The 11,754-nt window shown below is 41.4% G+C and overlaps 1 protein-coding gene across 5 annotated transcripts in view; it reads right to left on the bottom strand.

Annotated features, from left to right (window-relative positions):
* Positions 1–3,152: 3,152 nt before the first annotated feature.
* The window catches only part of RPS6KC1 (ribosomal protein S6 kinase, 52kDa, polypeptide 1), an 82,000-nt gene continuing 73,398 nt past the window's right edge, over positions 3,153–11,754 (bottom strand). For all 5 annotated transcript variants that reach the window (XM_010078841.1, XM_010078843.1, XM_010078842.1 and 2 more), the window contains 3 exons: positions 7,654–7,736; positions 6,854–6,949; positions 3,153–3,726 (listed from right to left, as the gene is read on the bottom strand). In XM_010078841.1, the coding sequence (XP_010077143.1) occupies positions 3,616–3,726; positions 6,854–6,949; positions 7,654–7,736 (290 nt within the window). In that variant the 3' untranslated portion in view covers positions 3,153–3,615. The remainder of the gene's footprint in view (positions 3,727–6,853; positions 6,950–7,653; positions 7,737–11,754) is intronic.

Here is an 11,754-nt window from a genome sequence, read left to right as displayed (position 1 = left end):
GTGGGAGGCTTGGCTGGCCACACACCCCAGGGCCTGGGGAAGGGTCCCTCCTAGAGAGTGCAGGGCCAGGCAGCAGCCAGGAACCACAGAGTCCAGCAAAGCCCGCACAGAAACCACAAACCCGAAGAAATCAACAAACGTACTTTTTCATTTTGTTGCTAAAATCCCTACCATAAATCTCACCAGAGAGGAAGTTTCTGTTTCTCCAGCTTCCTACTCAGTGTCCTTGAGAAAACAAATGACACCCTACTCAAAAAAAAAAAAAAAAATCCTGTAGTGGTTTACTTCGCACTTCCCTGTACCTTGTTATGCTGAGTGCTTCATTTAGAGAAGGCTGACCTCCCCAGCCTTCTTCATCCCAGTGCCCTTCGCTGCGGGGACGCACCAAGGAACAGGTTTAGCACCGGAGAGAGGAGCCGGGGGGATGTTCCAGCGCAGGTAACCCTGTCGACTCAGCATCCCAAAGGTGCACGGAGAGTCAGCGTGACAGTGACTGCTGTCTGCGGTGATTTTCACAGGAGATATAGGAGCTGTGCTACAAGCGCAGAAGCTGTGAGTACAGCCATTAAAAGCAAACAAAGTTATGCCCCTTGTCTTTCATGAGATGCCATTTCTTCCATAGGGCTGGGCAGGGGCCCCGGCTCGCCTCACAGCAGTTCTACCCAATGCAACTCTTCAAAGGCTTTGTCTCCCAGTTTTTCTTACCAGGACAGAAAAAACATTACAGAATGGTTCAACAGGGTGCAACGAATTTACCACTTTGAGATGTACCAAATGTGTTATCTGCCTTACCCGAGCATCCACAGGAGAACAGGAAAATCTATACACTTTTTTTACTATGTTTTACATAGACTCTCACTAATGCCTGGGAACAAAATGGCACTGATTTTTTTTGCTATCAGCCACCAGGTGTAACAGAAGGAAATTGGAACAGACTTTGCACTACTTAACAGTCAGCAAAATGAAGATGCGCACCACAGGGCTTCATAAGAGGCACCAAAAAGAAGATATCTAGAACATTTTCAAGTCATAAAAGCCAAAGATGAAAAGCATTGATTAGGTAGGAAGACTCGTCTTCAAGATCTAAATGTAAAGTTCAGAAACCCAAGGTCCGAATTAGGCTTGAAAGGTTTTGTTTATTAAAGGAATACACATAAACAGCAATACAAGATAATACACGTTAAAGAAAAAAAGACATAGAAGCAGGATTTTTTTTTTCCAATTAACTCCAGACTGTGTTTCCTCTAGCAAAACCATTATTTGAGTCAGTGGTAAGGTTACAAAAGCCAGTAGCATCTCAAAGGCTCATTTCTGACAAGCCATCTTGCCAAGCGCCCCATTCCTTCCAGTCTCCGTGATCTAGATTTCCTCACTACTAATGTACTTTAAAAAGAAATGTTTGTGTGTCATTAACTAAACCAAATGCTTTGCAGTGAGAGTGACTGGTCATCTGGGTTCTGCTAGAACAGCGTTTTCTTTCTGCTGCTCTCAGAAACCACCTTGTGCTCTTGGGCTATCTTACCCTGCCTTTACGTGCCATCGGCACACGGGCACAACCTCAACAAGGGAGCATTTTAAAGTAACAGAGAAAATATATATATATATATATATATATATATTTTTTTTTTTTACAGTTATCGCCAGGCAAATGTGATGGGAGAGATCAACACAGGCAACGACACTATCTGGTGGGCAGGCTAGAGAGCCCCAGGGATGGAGTCAGGTGGCTGAGGGAAGGAAGGCTTCCCTTGAGCAATAAGCCCTCTCCAAAGTCACAGCCAGGGCAGTGCTGGAAGGAAGCTCTGGACCAGCTTGGTCTCTGCATTAGAGATTTCTGACCCGCTCAGCGCAGGAAGCTGTTCCTGTGGCTCACCTGAGGGAGTTCCTGTTATGAAGCCAGAGGGTGGTAGGTTGAAACACAGTTTCTGAGAGTGATGTAATCTTGGACAGCACTCCGTAGGCGGTGATGTTAGTGACCTGGTTACAACCTGCGGTGTTGTTACAGCCCCTCTGCTGGCCTGGTGATCACAAGAAAGGGAAGAAAGAAAAAAAGAGGGGAGTGGAATAATTTAAAAAGGAAAAAAAAAGTTTCCAGATTTCCTTTGTTTAAGCGAAGCATTTTCCTTTTCCACTTTATTTGAATACACCGACCTGGTGTCTAACAGATGGAGACTGTGCAGATGCACTTTTGGGAGTGCCCATAAAATGCACTGCTAAAATACAAATGGATGGATACTTTTTTTTTTTCTAGTTGTAAATTCAATAATCACTGCTGTCACCTCATTTTCCCAAAGGAATTTGCCCTTTGTTCTCCGGATAAAGCTGGGGAGAAGAAGAAAAAAAAAGAGCAAAAGGAACATTTAGGAAAAAACCCACAGATCCGTAATCTGTACAAGCATCACAGCGTACAGCATTTGTACATCAGGAACTCATACAAGCATGGCTGCTTAGCAGCAGTGCACAGCAAAATATTCTGCATGTCTTATATTCGCTCTGATTCTCCAGACCTTTCTAACAAACAAACAGGTCAGCTAATTGGCTCACACCCAAGTCTTACCCACTAGGGTTTGCTCAGAGATGTCACTTAGTCATTTGGCATGAGCAAATTCCAGGCTTCTTCCTGTTCGAGCAGAGTGGGTGAAGGCTTTCTTTGATTTATTAAGACTATTAACAAACAAACAGGAAAGTTCAGAAGCTTCCTCAAGCAGAAGAGCACAAGCAGAAAGGTTTTTTCCTGAAGTAGCAGCTAAAAATAGGACACTTAGAGGAAGTAAAGTTCATTAAGTGATAAAGTGGTGGCTGCAGTGATGAGAGAAGAGTTTTTCCTTTTTTTTAATCTACACATTTATTTAGCATTATGTTTTCTTGCTCCTTAGAGTGCTAAAGCAGTGTTTATCCGGCTGAGAAGATTTCCCTCTCTGTAGTGACTTTTAACACGTAGCTCAAATACAGCAGAGTCAAGAGTTTTAAACAGACATTGCCTACCAACAAAGTACGACATTTGACAGCATTATTTGCCTTTTATATGGTCTTTCCAACAGTGGGAAATGATATGCCATTTTCAAGACACATTCCACAGTATTATGCAACAGCTTTCTTAATTTTTAATGGATATATTATTTTTAACACGTCAACTTTCGCATAAAGCATTCTAGTATTTTATTCAGCATATACCATTAATAAATTATTTGCTCCTTCCTCCCTCTGCCCCCCGAGAGCTGCACTTACCATAGGGAAATGGTCTCTTGACACTATAAAAGATCCTTTCAACTGGCACAGCCTGTAGACACTTCCATCACCAGACCAAGCACCAGGAGTGCACTCCCGTCTCTACTTGGTCAGCACGCTAAACACGCTGCCCAGGAGTTTTATCACAAACCACCCTTTGGTGAAAAGACAAACACACATACCAACCAGTTGCCATAAAAATAAGCTAGCACCCTGTACAACCAGTGATTCCTGCTAAAAGTGTTCAACTTTTGGCCTGATGGCTCCAGCGTCCTTCAGTCATCACATCCAAATGGTTTGGGACATCCAAAGGAAGCAAGTCAGGGTGCTTCTGTGCCAGAGAAACTTGTCCACTTGACCTGAGTTTGTTCAGAGAGCGCGCGTCTCTCATCCCAGCAGATCTGCCCATTCTATAAGGGCAAAAAATGGATGAGATTTGATGTCTTCAACACCAGCAACGCCAGCACCAAGACGCTCCGCAGGATTAAACTGCAAAAGCTTGATATAAAAAGAAAAATATATATATGATTCAGTGAGTAAGAACAAAAACAACTGCTTAAAAGTTCCAGAAAGGTCTAAGGTAAGGGGCATCCTACTGTTTTCCTGCTCTATGAATTACTTTCAAGAGTGCGAAAGCATACTTGAAATTCCTAAAATCCAGTAAATGGAAGAAGACTCTCCTTTCCTTGAGTCTCAGTGTTACAGTCTTCAGAGACTACTGATCACAGCATGCAATTCCCTGAAGCACCGCACATTGGGACTTCATTTTAAGTGTAACCTCATTTTTAAAAAAAAAGAGAACAGCAGCCAGAGCCTGCATCGGTAGAACTCTGGACACTGCGTTTGCTTCACGTTAACCTTTGCTCACACCACCTCATTACGGCTACATCAGGGACAGTGGTCTGTAACTTTCCATTTCAGAAGTTGTGAGTTTTTCCTAAAATACCAGGATAATAACAGACAGTTCTTTATTTCCTAACAAAAAAAAAGTTTTAAAGAGTCCTACAAATGGACTAAAACTGAAAACTCAAAACACCAGTGAAAGAAACAAAACAGTATAATGGCTTCATGGAAATTTCCTAAAATTCAGAACCTCACTTGCTTTTTAGTTGTACATCACATGCTGAATTCATGTGAAAAGGAAATCACAATATTTACATCTGTTTAAAGATACCAATCCATATAAAAGGGAATGCAAAGGTAATACTCCAAAGAGACTAATAAAGACACACAAAAATATTTTGCAGTTTTAGAGAACTGTTTACACTCTATTCAATTAGAGCCAGTACAAAGGCACAATTTCTTTCTTGCTTTTTCTGCAACAGCTAATAGGATAACTTCTCCCAGTTGTCACTTGGAACAATGTGCATTCATATCTTAATGCACTCAACATCGAAGTGAGTCTACATCCATAAACAAAGGAATTTACCCACTTTAAGATGGCTCTGCTATTTGCAGTCATAATGTCACATAGTAAAGGTAGCTCGGTGACAGTGAACAGTGCTGCTCTGCTATCTTCCACAAGCTGGCAGAAACAGATGCAGCCAGGGTCTCTCTGCCTTCCGCTGAAATACATCCAGCACCAGCAGAGGGAAAATAAGCACAGACACTTATTTTCTGGAGTTTGTCCTCCCAGAAAAACTTTAATCTTCGGAAGTAGATGCAACACAAACTGATACCCATTGAAAAGTCTTGTTGCATATTTTGTTGGTAGTAAAACCTAGAGGTGCCTGAAAAAAAATACTGGGTGCAAAATACTAAACCAACATAAAAACAACAACTTTATCTTTCACCAGAAATCTCTGTTTGCTTAGAACTTGGCTAAATGAAGGATGTATTTACAATGAAGTCACCTGCACTGGAAGCCACAGCAGGAGACAACATCTGACACAGTTTTCTGTATAACTGAACATTGATCCCGGAGAGTTATTCTGTGATGCTTTGACCTGTTTACCCTTGGCAGTGGGGGGAAGGAAAATCGCAATGACAAATTGCTATCCATGCCAAGAGAGCTTTCTTCCTTTTCCTGACAAGGCTTCCTCAACAATGAATGGCAGCTTCCTTGGATAGTCACACAACAAAAATGTGATTTACTAGCTCATATAGCCGAACCTCCACCAGATAAGTCACCACCCTGTGCTAGAAGGCTTAACCTAACGGGCACTGGGGTGACTGTCCTCTGAACAGATACAACCTTGTAATATATCTGCAAGTGGCAGAGATATATTGTCCACTTAAACCACAAGTGGCAAAAGAGCCACTCTTTGGCATATTTGAAAATAGGCAATACATTAGTCTGCAGTGAAGAACAACCCTATGTTGGCAGGGAGGAGTGGACTGAGTGATTTCATTTGTCTTCACTTCTAGTCTTAGCAGGAAGAATCGCCTTTACCGAGTGTGGCTTTGCTTTCCCTTAGCCCTTTGAGCCCTGTAGCACCTGTGGGCGAGGGTAACAATTTGCTACCATCTAACAATGTAAATGCAGATTATACAAAAATCAAATTTTTCTTTAGTCGCTTCTCTTTCTACCTTTGCCAGAAACACAGAGACACATGCTTTCACCTTCAGTGACTTCATGTCACCTAGTCAAAACAGGAGGTCCAAATGCCTAGTTCTGCTTCCATTAATCGTTTCATAGTAACAGCAAAAAAAAAAAAAATTATCAATCTGTCACTGGGTCTTTTGACTCACTGAGGTTTCAAAATTTCTTTCCTTACTTTCCTCAAGAACGTTTTTTTCCACTCTGCTTTGTTCAAATCTACATCTAAGTAATGTCATTATTTATACATCCACCAGCAAGATACTCTTCAAAGTCGAACACTAGAGTTGACATTTACCACTTATTCCACTCAAGGGGAATAGGTCACATCCAGGCTCCACCTCCTCAGTTAGGCCAAAATTAACTAGAAGGAAGAGAGGATTACCTAAAATTCAACACCCTCCACTACAAGTTTATTCTCTTGGCCATGACTACCTAAAGCTAAGAGTAAAAACTAAAACCAGCAGTCAATGCTATTCCCATCAGTTTGAAAATGGTGTATCAGTCTGGAAGGTTGTCTAGATTTTAAGGTTTCCTGCTCTGCCTCTTGTCCAACCTACCAGTTATTACAAAATCCATTGTATTCACAATTTAAAGTACTTTTCTTAACAAATAACATCCAGAAGGTTTCCTGGAGGACCAGATTTTCAACCACAGCAAGGTTGTACCTTCTAATCAGTGTGTTACAGGTTTTATAGTACTTAGAGCTATCTTGCTGAATTGGCATCAACATTTTATAGTTCAATTCAATTCATTACAAATGTTTCCATGAGCATTTAGGGCAGAATTCCTAAACTGTTCATGCATCACTAGCAGGTGTTTCCAAAGCACTCAGCACTGGCCAAACTCATTCTTTGAAGAAATGGCAAAGCAATCCAGTTTTCTACAGAGACACCTGGCAGCAGAAGTCAAAGTTTCCAGATGCAAGAAGACAGCTGGGCAAAATTCATCAGTGCTGACAAAAGACCCATCCACATTCCTATCGGTAGCTTTCTGGTTTTCCATTTACTTCACCACAACAACTTAGGTAGATAAGTATTTGTCTGGTCTACACATATACAGGAAACAAATTTTCCCCTCACTTACCTGCTGAATCAGTGACCTGGCCTCCTTTGAGACATGGTCTGGTATACTCAAAGAAGTGTGAGTGTTTATTCCTGAAGGATGGCACTCAACCAGAGTCTGGAGAAGAACAAAAAAAAAAAAGCAAAGCAGGCAGATACATTTATTAATTAAAAATGTAGTGTTGGATTATCTCCTAGTATACATGCAAATTAACACCCAGAGTTATTAATTCAGTGCTTCCTACTATGAAGTACTGATTCTGGTAGGAAATGCCTACAGGCACTGATGTCCCCCTGGAGATATGGTGTTGGAACGTTTACATCTTAGTGCTTGTGCTCTGTTGCTCAAACTTGAGGAGTCTGGGAATCTGATGGACTTTGCTTTCTGCATACAAAGCTGTCAACTAATCACCGGTTTGATTTGGCTGAGCACTCCGTGTCCAAATACCAAATGAATGTGTAACAGCAACATATGGCTTCTACACTATCCCAGGAAAGAACAGAGCAACTATTGGGGCAAAAATCTTGTACATGTACAGAAGGAATGTTAGAGAACTTTGATTTCACTGTGGTTAAGAGGACAGGATGGGTTTTGGTTATTTTTGCAGTCCTGGGTTTGATACAGCTTTATAAAGTTGTTCTGCTGAAGCTCGAGCACATTTCCTTTCTCTGGTCCCATGCAAACCCAGCAAATTGAGGGTACTCAGGTCAGCAAAGTGCATCTAAGAAAGACAAGCACGGAAATCTCAACTGGGCACATCACTTGTGAAAAGCTACTGGCCAAGAGGTCAGTTTCATTGTGTAACTTGCCCCCAGTCCTACCTTCCCGGTGAGGAGTTCAAACAGAATGGCACCCAGGCTCCACCAGTCACAGGCTTCTGTCTCTTCCAGGATAGCGCCAACCTCTGAACACGAGACATTTCAATTAATATTAAAAAGGTCAGTTACACCTTCAAAATTAACATATATTTACAAGGTGACTGTTTAATGCTGACAGAACATATACTAAATACCACAGAGCTTTCATTATGCCTGCAATTTAGTCAGCCCTTTAGCCACCTACAGACTGCATTGTTCCAACACAGCAACACTATACATTTCATGCATAATTTGCCTTTTCGGTGTGCATACACAGGCATTTTCAAGACTTGTAGGCATCACAGTTAGGATTCTTCTATACTGGACTAAAAACAGACAGTGACAAGACAGTAAAGCAAAACATATTCAGAGAATTTACCCTGCCTAGAAGAGCTGGGCTGACCAGAGTGGCCTGAAGCAGCCATAAAAGCAGCACAAGGGAGGTCACAATAATCTACTGTATGTCTTAATTTTGTCTTAGAGGGTGATATTTGTCTCATGGCTAATACACACCCTTTGCTGGGATCACCATGGGAGGCTTTTCACAACAGCCCCTTTGCTCTGTTGGGGACCAGAGATGCTGAATCTACCCCGTGTCAGACCTGGGTATTGCTACAGCTCTGCCCAAATTGCACCTACGTACAAAAAGTTGTTTTCCCTAGTATCCAGTCAGCACCCAACACACTCTTGTGGCTGTCTGTCCGTGCACAAGAGACAGCGGAGAGGCGAGATGGCAGGTACAGAGTCCCTTGCTGTACACATTCACGTGTTCAGTAGCGTGATGCATGCAGAAAACTTGGCCTTCACTGACTCAGGCTCTAAACTACAAAAAATATTAAATACAAACACATCATGCTGTATGCTATACAATAGGCACAAAAAAAAAAAAAAACCCAGATTGCAATGAAGATGAAATCTTCATTTTGACTGTCAAAAAAATGCAGAAGCTGCACTAAAATAGCTTTGGTGGCAAAAGCCACACCAGCTTGCCAGCAGAGGACAACAATTAGCATACAGTCACACAGTTGTTGCTGTGAAAAGCATTGTGGCATGTCTGAAAAATCTTGCTCATCATTTTATGGAGCTTAGTATGAGCATGGCCAAGGAGAACTACAGATGAGTCACACTGCAGGGTCAGGAAAGGAAGGCGGTAGCCCCAGAGCTCCCCAGGTGCCGAGATGCACGGACACGCTGAGCACGGGGACGCACAGAGGGCTGTCCCCGGGGACGCACAGGGGGCTGCCCCCTCCGGCAGCTGCCGCACAGGCTGGAAGATGCTCAGCTCCTTACAGGACTGGCTGGGGTCACTGCTGCAAGAGCAGCGAGGAAGGATGGCTCAGACATTGTTTCTTTAGGTAGGACATCTTTCACGTTGAGAAGTTTATTACAGTTAATGGCATTCGAACGCCCAATACATCACTACAAGGGTGCCACACATTAGAATTTATTCCATTCCTTACAGATTAATGCTTCTACCAGTGTGAGAAACTTTTACAAGATATAATGGCAGCCACATGAGGAACTGTATCAGCATAATTACACGCATTCTTAAAATGTTTTAAGATGCCGGGCAAAGCATCCAGATGAAGTTGAAATGATAGTAAATTGAGAGTATTTGTGTAAAAATCAAAATCTGTTCTTGCAATTTAATTTTACATCCCTTCAGAAATGCAGAACTTCTAGGTAACTGTCCTTTAAAAAAGAAAAACAAAAAAAAAGGCAAAAAAAAAACCACACAAAAACCAAAACTTGCACATTTCACATGAACCAGCTGGCAAAAGGTTTTCATAGCATCTCTCAGTGAAACCTGCTGAATGGAAATGCCTTGCCAGTCTGATTGCAACTTCCTAGTGCTGTATGTTCCAACAATGTACATTCAAAAACAAGGTAACATAAATGAAAAGTAAAATCTAAACCCAAATACTTTAGGCTTCAGAGCAGAGAGTTCTTTCCCATGTGGGTTTAATCCTGTGGATATTCTAGACTAAGAGAGCTTTCTTCCAAACAAGTGAAGATTCTTATTTTTAAATTAAATTTTACACTTACTCCAGAATCATGACAGTAAAACCAATAATTAATTAAGATTGACTAGTACGTTTTCAGTTCCTATACTACCATTAACTTCCCCATATTGACACACCTTAAATCTTACAATAATGTCAAAAAGGGAGATAATCCATTCTTCCCCAAAGACATTCAGTAGGGATGGGCCTCTTGAGTTACAGCTCAATACAAAAAAATATCCTAAAGGTGAAAAAACCCTCATTCTGAGCACAAGGAAAATAAATATTACCAAAAAAATTAAGTTTTTGTATTATTTCCTTTTATGTCGGCAATCAGCGATGCTGATCCAGTCCTTTGAAGCATCAAAGTCACACTGCCTTCTTTCACAGAATCACGCACTGTTCATCAGGGGAAGCTAATGTAACCTCACTGATGAAAAAAATGCACACAGAGTAAAAGTCAAAAAGTAAAGTAGAGTCCATTCTTGAAAATCCAAGCTCATATTTTCAACTGTAAAGAACACTTTCAATATATGCCAGGCCAAAACAAATATCATTACAGATCTCTTAAGCAAGCAGCACTGAACTCTTCCACCCACATTTGATTGCGACCAAAGTGACACAAATGGGATAAACTGAGACCAGCCAAGAACCCAGATTTCTCCCTGAGCTGAAGGGCCCTGGCTGGGTTCTCGGGCACAAAGCCGAAACTGCATGACAAGTCACAGAACAGAAAACTCAGCTGAGGGGAACTTCTGAGTTTTTGGGTTTTTTTGTTTTTTTTGTTTTTTACAAAAAATAATTTTAGGAGAAAAGTTGAGCTATTACCCAATGTCTGCTTTCCTGCTGCTTTCCCTAGGTCCTAGACTAAAACAAATGTGTTCCTTAGGAAAAAAATGAAAAAAAAATTGTGAATACTACAAATAACCATGTGTTGTTTGCATTCCCTTACTTCAAACAGGTCACATTACTCCTGATGCAATACGCCGATCATAAGTTCAGAATATCACATCAGTATTACTACATTTTATCTTCACTGCACATCATGGGAAAATTTAGAAACTACAGATTATGAAGTGCTTTCAAGTGATACAGAGTAGCTAGCTAATGCAATGTACCACACAGGGCATATACTTTTTTTAAAAGCTTTAATATTGCAATAAATCTGAGCTACAATGTCTGCCTTCACTAAGAAAACATTTTCATCTCAATCCATCAGCAAAGTAATTCAGACAATAAATGGAAGCTTAAGTGAAAAACAGGGATATTTGTGTCAATTCTTCACAAACCTTGAAATCAAGGACCTTATCCACTTTCGTACAAACATAAATGTGTGTACACATGTTGCTGTTTCTAGGACTAGCAGCACAAAATTTGCAGAAAAAAAATATTTGTATCATTCTCAAATACAAAATCCTTTTAAATCGGAGAAATAGTAGGGTGAAAAAAAAAATCAGTAGCTCTTCCAACTTTACTGCAACTCCATTAAAAGAGCTTTCCTCCCCCTCCCTTCCCAATGCACACCACACAACGCCAAGCAGCGCATGGCAACAACAACGCTAAATGCCTGCACAGAGGCAATTCCAACCGCAGCCGTTGGGGCAGCTGAAGGGAAGGGGGTTTGTAAAAACGCCATCAGGTTCAGACAGAGACAGACGTACAGGTAAACACCTTCACTGCCCAGCGCTGTCCTCCTTCCAGAGCAGCTGCTCTTCTCTGAAAGGCCATTTCTTTACGGTTTCCACACTTATCTCAATATTTGCATTATACACTGTAATACCTTACTTCCTGATAGGGGTTACGTGGCTGACAACACTCGGTATTTTTACAAAGAAGTGCCAGTTCTACAGTAAAAAGCAGAACTTCGCCTCTCTGGAACAGACATCCTCGATAAAGTTATTATCCATAACACCAAGGCTGACTGTCTCATTCTTTCCACAGCACCTTAACCTGAAATACACCCTTCACGCTGGAGGATTTCAAAGGCTTTTACTACCACACCCTAAACATTTTCTCCCAAATACAGTTTTCCAGGGCTGACAATAAGGCCTCCCAACCAGCA

This window comes from Pterocles gutturalis, unplaced genomic scaffold (assembly GCF_000699245.1).
Source record: "Pterocles gutturalis isolate BGI_N339 unplaced genomic scaffold, ASM69924v1 scaffold16733, whole genome shotgun sequence".
NCBI classification, from domain to species: domain Eukaryota; kingdom Metazoa; phylum Chordata; class Aves; order Pterocliformes; family Pteroclidae; genus Pterocles; species Pterocles gutturalis.
This window is presented reverse-complemented; position numbering and strand designations above follow the sequence as displayed.